The 14,594-nt window shown below is 35.5% G+C and overlaps 1 protein-coding gene across 1 annotated transcript; it reads left to right on the top strand.

The window, feature by feature from the left end:
- The first annotated feature begins 270 nt into the window (after nucleotides 1–270).
- Nucleotides 271–12,935, top strand: LOC144449721 (carbohydrate sulfotransferase 14-like). The gene is made up of 3 exons (XM_078140299.1): nucleotides 271–362; nucleotides 769–823; nucleotides 12,147–12,935. Exons 1-3 carry the CDS (start codon nucleotides 271–273, stop codon nucleotides 12,933–12,935), a joined length of 936 nt encoding a protein of 311 aa, XP_077996425.1.
- The last annotated feature ends 1,659 nt before the right edge of the window (nucleotides 12,936–14,594 follow it).

Genomic DNA, 14,594 nt, shown 5'->3' with positions numbered 1-14,594 from the left:
TCAGGCACTATGTTTATAGACTAGTAGCTCTTCCATCTCCCCTAGTGACAGTCCCTGGTGGATATTCTTAGGCTATTTCGCTCCCACAAGATCCCCTCAGGGTCCAGCCCTATTTAAATGAAGTTGGGGGGAGTGTTGTATGAACGGTTTCCAGTGCCCCTCTGGAAACCGTACTATAGCAATAATGGAACAACCCACCAACGATAGAGGGCTGACTGGTATATAAACGTATCACCCTGGATCCCGTAGGACGGATTACAGCAAGTGTGGATGCAAGTCATACCAAATCGTATACTAAAGCCTGCATCTACACAGCCACATCGCAGAGACAGAGTTGTCAAGCCTGACGATAGTCAGTTCAGGTAAGACAACATAACCTCGGCACTGATTACAACACTTTTTCGGCACCCTCAAAGCCAGTTTTTATTGTCCACCACTGATACAACAACGTTCGGATCAGACAGAGGCGTTTCTATATATAACTCCAGAAATGGTTGTATTTGTGACAGCCTGGAGTGTACGAACATGCAACAGTTTAATCGATCAGACTGTGTAATTATAACTCGGTATGCACACTCGCGTACTCATATACACCAATCGTAATAATAATTTATTTTTTTCTAGTATTCATGGGGTCGGCATGCTCAACACTATTCAAACTTGGACAAAAATATTTTTATTTGTATGTCATAGTTTTGGTCGGTAGACTTTTGGGAGACTCACAAAATTACCAAATGTCCATCTTGTTATGTGTTGATGATCTTGTAGCCACATTGACGTTGTTACACCGTGTGCAGGGTCTATGGTCACACGGACGTTCTCTGTACGTTTGATTCAAACTACTCAATGCAAATTCTCGAAGTTTCTTGTAATAATGATACGCTCAGACATCGAAAAGGCTCATCAAGAATAAAATCAAACAGTGAAAAAAGATAAACGGCACTCAAGTACACTTATTTTAGGTGACAATCGAGCATGTTAGCGATAAGATGATCATGATCAGAACCTAACACTGGATATTTGCGCCGCGATACTACGACATGTGATCGGACTATAGAAACGCATATTATAGGACCGCGAGAGCTAGATCAGAACAGGCCACAGTAAACAGTCGTCAACACGTAGCTCAGTAGCATGCGTTTGCGATATAATTATTGGCTCGGAATGTTTTGGTTTTTTTGACAAATACGTACATGGCACAATGTCTTGGAATATTTTTAGTCAAACTTTGAAAGGTAAGGTGGAGAAAAAAAAACCATTTAGTGTTGCGTACAACACAGCTGTGTGAATACTCGAGTCACGGGACATGCAAGTACATTTACAGTTTGTAAATTATATAAACGCACAGTATACAAACCTGTACTCAACTCATTCAGTATTTTTCAACCGGGTATGGTAAAACATTAGTTACTCTCGGTAATCAAATTCAAACTCCTTTGTTTTATTTCTTTTGTCTTACGTCTTACCACTATTTACCGAGAAAGATAGTGATTCCCAGCTTGGTCGTTAATTATTCAAGATTACGTCGTTTGGGTGGAGAAATGCATAATTACATGCAAATGAACCCGTGTGATTAACTTACTCCCCTTTAAAGTCACAACCAAACAAAGTAGTTTGACATGAATGGATCACAAAAGGCTTCTATAGTAGGCCTTTGTCATTCGAAAAGAACTATACATTTCTTTTGTACCATAAACTCTCAAACGACTCATGGACAAGAATACTATTCCCATAGAGGTTAGTCTAGTTAATTCCTGATGGACCGTATTTCGTTCAGCGTTACGTTGTACATAACACAGTCCGTTAGAAACTATAGACGACATGGATGACATGGGTAGATACTGCCATAATATTCCCAATAGTCACTCAATTTTACTTAGCTAGAAATAATGTCCACAGACTCAAATCTGTCAGCACGTCTCTACTGTGAGTTTGTTGACGCTATTGGCCGGTCAGGTTTGTTAAGAAGCTCCATACACTAGCAATATTTGTGGCCCAATTTTAAACTATTATTGGAAACGATTGTCATGTCATCTAAATCTGTATTACTATGCATCAAACGCGTAGAAATGTGAAACACGTTTAGTGGTGGTGGTATGTAGTGCATAATGAAAAGGCGTACTACGAACATTTATTTCAAAATGAGCCCTGTGATATTACAATCTACGTACGCCCTAACCATGTAGTTCATATCATAAGCCTGCTTATATACATACATATATGTATCGAATACACTAGCTACACGTATAGCGTTTATGTACGTATTGATTGCAAGCACGGTAGATTTGAATATTCATTTGTTTACTGCCCGGTTATCGGGGTGAACTCATGAATATATTCTGAACTAAATGCAAATGTATTCAAATCACTTCCGACTCGCAATCTGAACTATTTTTCAGATCGAGTATAATCCGATTAGACAGGCGCTAATGGGAAAGTACAGAAACGTCCACCTCATCAGCATAAAAGTACAGAATTGAACTCAATCTGAACTATAGTACGGAAAATGACGTATTCTGTACTAAAATCCCTACTAGTGGAAGCTATGAATCAGCTAGAACACAGACTACAACATTTGATGGGGCACCTGATACCTTACCTCCACCAGTTACTGGCCAAGAGAACGAAAAATGCCAACGAGTTGGTGTTTTCCTGGCCTTGGGTTGTACTTTAGCTCCGAGACTGAAGTCTGAGACTATAGGTTCTGCTTCAGCCCTTTCTTTCGCCGTGTTTTGTAAACGTAAGACTTGTTTTTGCCCAAAGAAAATTGTTTATAACGCCGGTATATTATCTCCGTGTAAGCTTATTCAATCACAGTAGTGCAGGGGCATATGGGTTTTCGTGTGAAATGCATGTTAATTTTATGAAACATATATGGTTATGTTCATTATAGGACCACATATAAAAAATACATGTTGGCAATTTTTATCTTCAAAATTAGTTTGAGGGGGCTAAAATAAAATTTGACCCCAAGACCCTATTCTTAACAATTGGTTAGGCAATGAAAACCCATGAATCCATGATTATAGTCAACTTCCATTGATATGGCCTTAGCAACAGCCAACAATGCCAGTATATTTTGCAAAGATAACAACATTTTTGGTTAGTCAGGCAAAAAAAAATATCAAAACATGTATGCAAATATGCCTATCAACAAGACCATGTCCATAGCAACAGTCAGAACATTATGTATATTGTAAAGATAACAGTAATTGGTAGGTATATGTAAGGGCAGCCTGAATTCTGTTTCTCATGACCCAAACGACCCTAAATGTCTTCAATGAGATGAAAAAAATTTAAATTGACGCCCTCTATGGCAGGGTTAGGAAACCCATGAGTGCGTATCTGAATGAAAATTTGTTTATCGCTGAAATTTGGGCAAATTCAATAAAAGAAACAATTCAAATGTTCCTTCTGACTTTACTTGTCATTCAGAATATTAAAATATGATTATGAATTGAAAGTATCACCAACAAGTACTCATAAACTTACTATTTTTAATAACAATTATTTTTAATTGTTAACAGACTCACATACCAATCATTTTAAAGGTTTTACAATGGCAAACATAGAATTAAGGGCAGTATGTGGATAAACATGCAAAAATGGACAATGTTTTCCAAAGCTACGTTTTATTTATTGATGTAGTAACTAATGGATATGCAATATCATTTGTGGTAGCGCAGAATTTTTCTTTCGACAAGGCGTGAAGGAGCAGCAATCTAAAGTTTGGCCTTTACTGAAGGCATTCAGTTTACACCTGGTATAAACATATTTTTTATCAATAGCGTAGCATCAATTGAATCGTTACTATACAAAGTTATGTATTCGACTGAATAGACCCAATCATTTTTATTCAAAACTATTGTCTAGTCTCTCACGGCATTATGTTGTATGCATTGTCTACGTTTCTACTAGTATAGCTATTTGGTTGGCGTTACAAGTGAAAGGAACAACATGAATAGACGTGTTCTCCACTGTTACATTTGATTACGTTATTTCATCGAAATTCTAAAATAAAACAGAATAAAGGACAATGTAGTATAAAATAAAGATGATAAATTCAGTATCTGAAGAATATCTTTATAATATTTCAAAGGAACAATATGAATATATGCATATTTAGTTTAGTTATTCAGCGTGAAGGTACTCTTACATTCGATTACGCAACGAAATTCCTCTTGGTCAGTCATGAATAAAGGTTGAAAGTAACAGCAGAGACACATTCTAATGTACCACCCAACCCCAACCACCAACCCACCAGAAAATAGCATCTTTAATCAAATTGTATTGCATTGTTAGCTATCATTCCACGTGTTTTAGTACTCAAAGAAAATCTGACATTCAAATCCTCAACGTAAACATGGAAAATACCCTTCTACATCTTTTGGTAATTCTCATACACAAATAACCTTCATTGCTGGGAATAAGTAGTCACATGCCAACTTGATGACTAAATCTATCTCATTTTGACACCATTGCAAAGTAGAAATTAATAAGCACTCATGCCTTTAACAACGATTCGTTTACTTTTTAATATTATATTTCTACAGAACGTTGAGGGAGAACTGCATACTGCCATACAGAACAAATAACAAAAACGTTCTAAAGTAGCTGCCATATTGACTTTTTTCATTGCTGTAGACAGTATCTCAATTGGTCAAAAGTGGGGGTAAAACATTCTAAAGGTTTCTAAAGGTGTTTTACTGAGTGATGTTTCTTTTCTATCTAATATTTGCAAGACGTCCAATTTATGTAACTTGTATGCTAATATTGAGAGGTAAAATTTCAAATTTTGCGTAGACCTAAACTTGGACTCTATATCCTGTGTAGAATGTACCTGTCCAGGATTCAATACTACATGTGTAGATACGTATTAAAACCAGATGCCAGATCTGAAAAGGAATATTTTTAACGTGTGTATGTACACTTGATAACAAGTCACATCAATACGCCGAAATTGGTCAAAAGGACATATCATTTGGCAAGGGTAGTTCTATACAATAAATGAATGCCTTTATTGTAGTCACAATAACCCTTTCTGGCAAACTGTTCCAAATGTCTACGACATATTGACTGGAAAAAATATTTACGTATATCCAATCTGGATTAAAATAATTACTAAGTAATTACAATGATTTAATTGGTGTAGTAATAACAATAACTCTTTCTGGTAAACTTCCAAATGTTTACAACATGTCGACTGAAAAAATATTTTGGTATATCCAATCTGGATCTGTCTTTAAATCATTTCAATCTATATCCTCTTGTTGTCGAAGTAGATACTTTGAAAAATACAACTGGATCATGGCGAATATGTAAATGGAAAAGTTTATACACTTCAAGCAAATCAGCTTTAATTCATCTAGTTTCTAAAGTTGTCAGTTTCAATATGCGTAACTGTCCTCATAATTCAAGCCACCAAGCTGCGGAATCATCCTGGTGAACCGACGCTGCACTTTTTCCAAAAATGCAATATCCCTATTCGTATATATGTGGGGAAGACACTGGGGAAGCATAGTCAAGGTGTGGACTTACTAGTGCTTTAAAAGATAAAAACCAACCAGAGTATTCATAGTGACTGAAATAATTCATGGTTGGCGTACATTTTTGAAAGAATAGCAATCAGCAACATCAAAGAATACAGGAAATCAAATACACCGGAAGCATCATACATAATATGCAAATGATATGCAAATAAAGAAACCATAATTTATAATATTGTGATTAAAATGCAAAATTATACAACTGTCTACAAGTTTATAGTCTACAGGATGCCCATTAGTACATTTATACAGATATAAAGCAATCGTACAGTTCACATATTTTAATTTGCCATCAATATACAGACAAATCATGATTTTACATCATTTATGAAATTGCGGCAAAAATTACCCTTAATATTGAAATAAAAATTGCCAACATATATTTTTTAATTGCTCAGATGATGGGGAACACAATGAGATACGTTGGCAAAAATTAACCTGATATTCACACGAAACCCCAAAATCTGCCATATGCCCCCGCACTACAGGGTGCTCAGGCTCATTTAGTTCTGTTTACAAATATAAACAAAACAAAATAAACATACAAGTAAACAAACAAACAAACAAACAAACAAAAACAAGTAAACAAACAAACAAAATAAACTTATAAATGAGTAGATACATACATGAGTAAACGACAACAAACCAACGAACAACCAAACACTGCCCCCCCCCACCCCCCCCGAAATGGTCACATGTGGGTTATTTCCGTATGTGACCATTTCGGGGGGCGGGGGCGGGAGGCAGTGTTTGGTTGTTCGTTGGTTTGTTGTCGTTTAATTATTTTAGAAATCTTTTCACAGTAGATGAACATGTTAATTTAAATGACTCGAGGCTGACGAATTAATATATATTGAGCCTACTATTGAGCTCATTATACCAGACACTGTAGCAAACTTAACCTTCGATATTCTAAATTCCCCAATTACACAAGGTGAAATTTTAACCAGTATTAATAGTATAAAAAATGGTAAGTCACCTGGTCCAGACGGTCTACTTGGTAAATTTTTCAAAGCAAGTAAATATTTTCTTACTCATTGTTTGTATGTTTTGTTTAATAAGATTTTTGATAGCGGTATTTTCCCCAGTGATTGGACCAAAGCAATTATTATTCCATTATATTAAAAGGGTCCAAAGAACTCCCCAGAGAACTACAGAGGGATATATCTTTTGAGTAATACATATTCAGTAAGATTTTCACATCTGTTTTAAATCGTCGTCTTTCTTTTTGAGTCACTCAACAAAATTGACGAAGTTCAAGCTGGTTTTCGTAGGGGATATTCAACTGTAAGCAACACAGTCTTACGGAGGGGGGGGGGGCTAAGGTTGCGTATGATCGATGCCGTCGTGGGGACTTGGGTTCAGGGACAATAGTTATAAATACTAAAATTAATGGCACGAGATTATATAGGTATAAATGAACTGATGGTATGCTTTTACTTAATTATATCAACATAAATCGCAATATCTACAAAATAAGCGTCCAGTAAAGAAAGCAAACACTATCGGATCCGTTCCCAAAGATTAATTAATATTAAGTTTACAATAAGTTATTTCTAAATTCCAAAAAAATAATTAATAGTACGATAAATTGTCTTGAGTTGATTTATACAAATGAAAATAATATTACAATAAGTATCCTAAGTTGATTTGTATAGTGAAATAATATTACGAGTAGTTTTAAATTGATCTCAATCGCAGTAAGTATATCCTATAATAACGTGGAAAATATGTTAAACGCTATAAAATGAAATACTACTTCAATTGACTGTATTAAATATCGCCGGAACTGTAAGTAATTACATGTCATGAAGCTGAAACGGGAGGAACTAAATACATTAAATAAGTAGAATAAAGTTCGCGTCTACAAGATGGCTGCCACTATTCTTGAATGAAAGAAACGGAATAAAGTTTGCGTGTACAAGATGGCTGCCACTATTCTTGAATGAAAGAAACGGAATAAAGTTTGCGTGTACAAGATGGCTGCCACTATTCTTGAACGAAACTTGTTAGTACACCGCACATAGAACAATAAGTTTAGTTCAGCAACTCCTACACTTGGCGAGAACACCTATAGTTCCACAGAACTTCAGAAAGACGACGTACACTCCTACAACAGCAGGTTATATTCAGACGAAATAATAGTAGTAGTTCAGAATTTCTAGTTTAAATAAATGTCACGACACGAAAGAGAATAATTTAGCAATAATAGTTCACGGACTTCAACACGCTTTTAAAGTCACGCCCTTTATATTGTACCGACGGCGACACGTACACACAACACTTGAGAGGAACATGCAACAAATGGAGTGGTTGACAAATATCAAAAACTCTGTAAAACATGCTTGTAAAATTCCTCTCCTATTGACATGGATTGACTATAACTTTACAACATAAACTCTAAGGAATGCTAGATACTTTTGTAGAAATGGTGAGAGTTGAAGACCAGCTGCTAAATGTGTAAAAAAAACCTGATAATATTTGGCAAGTTAACTATCATAGAGTAAAAGACAAAATAAACTTGTTTATACTTTAATTTAAACTTTGCATAAATATAAGTGTAAATAAATAGATGGCTACATAAAATAAGGAGGTAGCGAACCTAGTCACAATATATCCAACAACTCCAATAAGCATATTCGTAAACCACTGTTTTGCCAAGACTTGTACTGAGAAAATTGAGCCTCCAAGTCAATGTATCATCAAAAATAGAGAAATAGATTTAAAATAATGACAATCTAAGACATGATCCTATCAATTAAAAATGATGATATGCCAACTTCAAAAACACTTGAGCTAAAGGACGATGTCGTGTTTGATAGATTGTTTTTTTTAAGGAATAAACTTCCCAAATATGTCAGTACGTGCCAAAGGGACATAAAGAGTAAAACACATTGACTGTGATTGTTTTAAGTTCTGCAAGAATGTCTTGGTAGACACTGTTTTACAGACAGGTTACTTGGAAGGTAATGTGATGTATGTATGTATGTATGTATGTATGTATGTATGTATGTATGTATGTATGTATGTATGTATGTATGTATGTATGTATGTATGCATGTATGTATGCATGCATGCATGCATGCATGCATGCCAAAATCCAATACGACGTAATATTCTATGGCGCTGAATATTAACAATAGTAGATCAATCTAAAAAGTTAGAGAAAGATCTTGCAAACAGTTGTGTCTTGATGTCCTTCTTGAATGTATCGATAGTTGATGAAGAACGAAGTTCAAGTCTTATACTGTTTCATAAAGGATGTAGTCTTAATCATAGCGATACTGTATAGGAACTAGAGTAATAAAACTGACACTGCTTGCGAGGACGCACGCTCATATGACTTTGTAAATACGCATGGTACCTGAAGTAGACTTTTGTTGTTTGCGGGAAGTGAACGAGTTGCGGGGTTACTGTTAATGAAGTCTGCGATGTAACCAGGAGTAGTGTTATAAAGTGCCTTGTAGGTGATCCGTAGTACTTTGTATTGAATCCTGTACTGGACAGGTAGCCAGTGAAGAGCAGAAAGAACTGTTGTGATGTGATCTGTTTTCTTAGTACGTGACACAATCCTAGCTGCTGTATTTTGGGCATGTTGAAGGAGGACAATGTCTTTGGCTGACAGCCCATACAGTAATCTAGTACCTATACAGTATCGTTCCTATTAAACACTCACTCACAGTATAGACTATAGTCAAAGTCGTTACTCTAGAAGTTCTGAGATGCATGAGAATTCATCCACAGCCACCCACACAGTCATTAGTAATGGATTTAAAAAAAACATGGAAGCACTATTTTCACTTAAGTCTAGGCTAGGTAATCTTAGAAATTTAAGTTCACCATTAATGCTAGATATATTTGATAAACTAATGAGACCAATAGTTGTATATGGATGTGACATAGGAAGTGATGAGTGCTCCAAAGATTCGCCTATTGAGACAGCCAAATGGTCACGTACAGGGCTGGATAGGTAGCTCGATTGCCTTGGTATTTGGTGTGGACATTGCTTTGGGCGTGTAGATGGGCATCAGTGAAATGCAAATCAGAGCTTTAAATGTGTCTTTTTGGTCAAAAATCTGTAATTCAAAACTACTGAGCAGATTGGGATGAAATTTAATAGGGATGCCTATAGGGATGTGTACATGAAGATGTAGTCACAATATGACCATCCCATCAGCAATATGCAAATTAGGACATAGCATGTCATGTAATAGGTGCATGATCGTTTATCACACTGCCCACTCTTGGCCGGTAAAATCGTACAGTTGATGTTACAGTGGCCATATGGATGAATATTTGGCTATTTATCTTGGAATTTGAATTGACTACGTTATTCTACGTGGAAATACAATGTAAAAGAACATATTTCAAGTCAATGTTTGTAACTCAACAAATTACAAAACTATCTACTTTTTTTACATGCCTTTTTAGTTTTTGTTACAATTTATTGAGTTACAAACTAGGACTTGATACATATTTTATCACATTGTGATTCCAAGTACAAACGTATATTAAGGTGTGTTTATAAATTAGAAATCAAAAATAGATACCAATTTGTCATCCATATGGCCACTTTAATATCATGGTTTTAGAGCCCCATGGACATTAATGGACATAATTATTAGAACTATATATGTGAAAGTCTTCCATGCACTTGGATATAAAAACACTTGCATAGGACAAGTACACATATGTTGAATTGTCTGATCGGATGATTACATGTTATTGCAATCCCAATTTACAGTGTTAACGCTTTTAGGGTTTAATACTGGGTTGGTCGATATACTATTGTTGCTGTTGTTGTTGTTGTTGTTGTTGTTGTTGTTGTTGTTGTGGATGTTCCGTTTCATTTCATACGTGATGAGGTTGTAAACTGGGCGATCCACAGTTCTTATTTCCGAATCATGATTTTTCCCAACCGTCGATGTGTGTGAATATTAACAGATAGACTACTAATGGAACAAGGTATACAGTAAAGTGTTTAAGAAATTGTTAAAACTCAACAATTTGACGATGTGTAGACGAGGGTAGGTCATTTCAGTTATACCTCCTCTACTAACAATGACCAGGTTACACTTTCACATGTTTTTATTTCTTAAGTGGTGATTTTTGTCCTGTCCATCTCTTTCAGTGTACCTATAGCAGAGATAAGTCACTTTCCCAACCATGAGGACCATCCCAAGAAACTTTAATAATATCTTGAAGGTGATCTTAATCTTGAGCATATGTGCTTTTGTAATCCACTACGGTGCAGGTTAGTTGATGTTTGTGTCAAAGTATACCTCAGACGCTCAATAAACATTGCCCCTTTGAAAAAAGATGACGACAACAAATGCCATCGAACCCAAAGCGTTGTATCCTCACATGCTTTGATTCGTTCATAGATATTTGTAGCATTGATTCTTTCCCCTCTTGCTGATCAGCATAAAATATACCCATTAATTACACGGGATGAATCTTGTAATGCTCCACAGTTTCAGACTTTCAGTTTGAATGAATTAAACATGAAGAGGGGCCACCACCCATTCCACAAATGCTCCACAGCGGCTAGTAAGGATGAGTTACAGTTGAAGATACAAGTACATGCTTGTACAATACACTAAAAAAGGACAAAATGCACTTGACTTAAAAAATAAATATACACAATTGTTGTTTCCATTTCAGCTCGCTTTCTTTACAATGTGGAAAGTGGTAAAATACATATTCCCAGAGCACCACACAGAGTAATTGGACAATCTTCTAATGAAACAGTTAAGTTCGAAATAAAATATATTTTATTTTATTTTAAGATGTATAAATGAAAGTGATGTTTGCATACGTTATATATGTTTATTTGGTGTAACGATATTGTATTATAATTGTACGTGTGTGATTTCTGTTCCAACGACATGTTATCGTTTTCTCCTTGATATAGTTTCTTCATTATTTCCTGGTCGTAAGTAATGCTACCCTTCAGATTGGCTTTTGAAGTTAATTACTAAACCCATGGATTCGGGACAGTCTCAGAATCTATGCTAGACCCATTACGTCATTGTGACCTAAACCTCCATTTATATTACTAGAGTATTGATAATTTTGTTACAATTCATGAAATTATAAACAGATATGCTGTATGACTTTAATTCTTTTTAATCCCTTTAGTGCTTATTTACATGAGTTTGTTCTTCATCCCCGAAAATACAAACAGATGTAATGCTTTTTATACAGCCAATAAAACGCATGACCAGAAAACAAATACAGAAATGAACGGATGGATGGATGGAAGCACGCACGCACGCACACACACACTGACACATATACACAAACATGTACACACATACACGCGTAAGCATGCATACACACAAACATACATACATACACACATACATACATACATACATACACACACCCAGTCACACATCCAAGCACATACACAAACACACACACTCTGATATATATATATATATATATATATATATATATATATATATATATATATATATATATATATATATATATATATATATATATATACATATATTCCAATTGTCTATAACGAATATCAACTGCTAAATACATTTTTTCAACCACATCTTTTTAATTTCTTCATTTTATGTTTAGGATTCTACCAATAGCGACGTCCACGGTGCAAGGGTTCAGTTACTACGCAATCAGTGCAACCGTTATCAGTTGACGAAAAAACCACAATATGGGCGACTTCTGGTTGATCCGGTACATAGAGTCATGTATTGTAGAGTAGCGAAAGTCGCCAGTTCTAATTGGATGAGAACTTTCTTGATTTTGGCAGGAGAATATGTTCCGAACGACACCATTAAGTGGGAGAACTTTTACAAACTGGAGGACCATTACAAATACCTTAGTCAGTACAAGGTTGAGGACAGATCGCAGCTTTTGAGAGACTACACAAAATTTCTTTTCGTACGGCATCCACTCACGCGGTTACTATCAGGGTATAGGAACAAAATTAGTGAAAATAACGATAAGACATATGTCACGCCGATGGTGGCAAAAATCCAAGCGGTAACTGGGTCGAATTCAACGTTTCCTCAGTTTCATGATTTTCTACAGTACTTGATAAAAAGAGATGAAGACCCACAAACCTGGAATATGCATTTTAGACCGATATCTGACCTGTGCTCACCGTGTGAAGTCAAATATGACTTCATTGGTCACATGGAAACCATGGACAGCGATACAAAGACTATGCTGAACAAAATTGACGAAAATTTCAAGTTCCCATACCCCGACAAGTCTATAACCAACAGTTCAGCCACAGACAATATCAGGAAGTATTACAAGGCAGTGACAAAGGAACAGATCGATGCAATCTATAAAATTTACGAAAAGGATTTCGAATTATTTGGATATACAACTGATATAGTTTTGTAAACATCACGTGACCTCAAGGATGTATGTAAAATGGAAAGAATAGAGGTCGTAGGGTTTCCTCATTGATAATACTGAGTATGTCTCGAAAATCCTGACTATGTCATCAGTGTTGTTAGACAGGAACTACATTTCGGTAGTTCACTGTCTTTTAAGTTTTTCTTATTTTTCCTAAATCCAACAGTCGGATCATATTTTCAGTCGAGATGTATTAAATTTACTGTAGAATGTTCTGAATTTCGAACTCGCAGTGAATAGAAAAATCACACACTACGAGTTTTTTCTCCTTCGAAGTGATGTAAATTTTTTGCTAATGCCAACTTGCCATCAAGCTGAAGTAACGTTTGTCTTGCTGCTAGACGTTCGGGCTTTCCTTCGATACTATAACTTATAAGCGAACAAAAGTTCGCAGTGAGGGCTTGCCATCCTCAATAGCAATGTCGGTTGTGTGTCGCATTTTATCGGAAGAACATCCGAGGTCTAGCAGATAGATTAAAGTAACGTTGTTCAAATAATGGATAAACACGAATAAGTTATCCCAATTCAACTGGTAGTTGACATGGCAACAAAAGGACTGAACTGAAGTAATTGAGATTGCACAAGTCAAATAACAAATCTGAAACCAAAACAACAACAACAACAACAACAACAACAACAACAACAACAACAACAACAACAACAACACACTAATTTTATGAAAATAAGATTAACACCAACATTTATTTTAAATATGTTGAGATTTTGTTGTTAATCTAAGTGCGAAAAAATATAAATTATGATAGGAACTTAATTATAAAAGCGGTACATTTTATAGCATGAAATATTGGGCTTTCCTTTCTCCCTTCTCTGGACCATTTTGTACTGATGGTTTTTTAATTTGTTTTGTAAAAAATGACTTGAATGTAAAAAGGGTTAAAACCTATGTTGTTTCTTGTGATCATTGGACTCTCATTGAATATCAATAAATATGTGTGGAATTATTCATTTAAATGTGCTCGTTATGTCATATTAATACTGCCCGAATGAGTTGTGTCCACTGATAAGGTGGTTAGAGAGCCTTCACTACTTACAGGGGGCGGGGTTGGGGGTTGGAAATCAGGCCCTGGCTGTTGCATCACAAACGACCCGCCCATGACTCTGTTATGCTTAAAAGTGACCCTCCCTCAATTTCCATTCTCTAGAACATGGCCCTCCCCCTATTAAAGTGGTCATATGGATGAGAATTTGGTATTTATTTTGGATTTTTAATCGATAAAACAACTTCACTATGTTTTTCTACTTGAAAAAAATAATGCGAAAGAGCATATACTAAGTCCATGTTCATAACTCAATACATTGCAAAAAGATGGAAAAAGTGTAAAAAGTTGGTCATTGTACGGACAATAACTGACATTTTACACATTGTTTAATGTTTTGCAGTTTATTGAGTTATGAACATAGACTTAGTATATGTTATTTCACATTTTGTTTTCAAGTAGAAAAACATAGTGAAGCTGTTTTATCAAATAAACATCCAAAATAATACCAAATTCTCATCCATATGGCCACCTTAAAATATCTTTTAAAAAACATGGTTTAAATGCTATCAGATATGGAAAAGGACACTGGTCCCAGAATCAATGGTTTAAATGACTTGATCCCACCGCTGCCACCACGTTAAAA

The sequence above is a fragment of the Glandiceps talaboti genome, chromosome 18, assembly GCF_964340395.1.
Source record: "Glandiceps talaboti chromosome 18, keGlaTala1.1, whole genome shotgun sequence".
Taxonomy (NCBI): domain Eukaryota; kingdom Metazoa; phylum Hemichordata; class Enteropneusta; family Spengelidae; genus Glandiceps; species Glandiceps talaboti.
The sequence above is the reverse complement of the archived record's forward strand: the minus strand, read 5'-3'. Positions and strand labels throughout refer to the sequence as shown.

What these genes read in the sequence shown, in the direction of transcription:
- LOC144449721 (XM_078140299.1), top strand. Translation starts at nt 271, where the DNA reads ATGCAAGTCATACCAAATCGTATACTAAAGCCTGCATCTACACAGCCA. An exon ending in CCTGACGATAGTCAGTTCAG is followed by an intron (nt 363 to 768) that starts GTAAGACAACAT and finishes ATGATCTTGTAG; the next exon opens with CCACATTGACGTTGTTACAC. An exon ending in TGGTCACACGGACGTTCTCT is followed by an intron (nt 824 to 12,146) that starts GTACGTTTGATT and finishes TTTTATGTTTAG; the next exon opens with GATTCTACCAATAGCGACGT.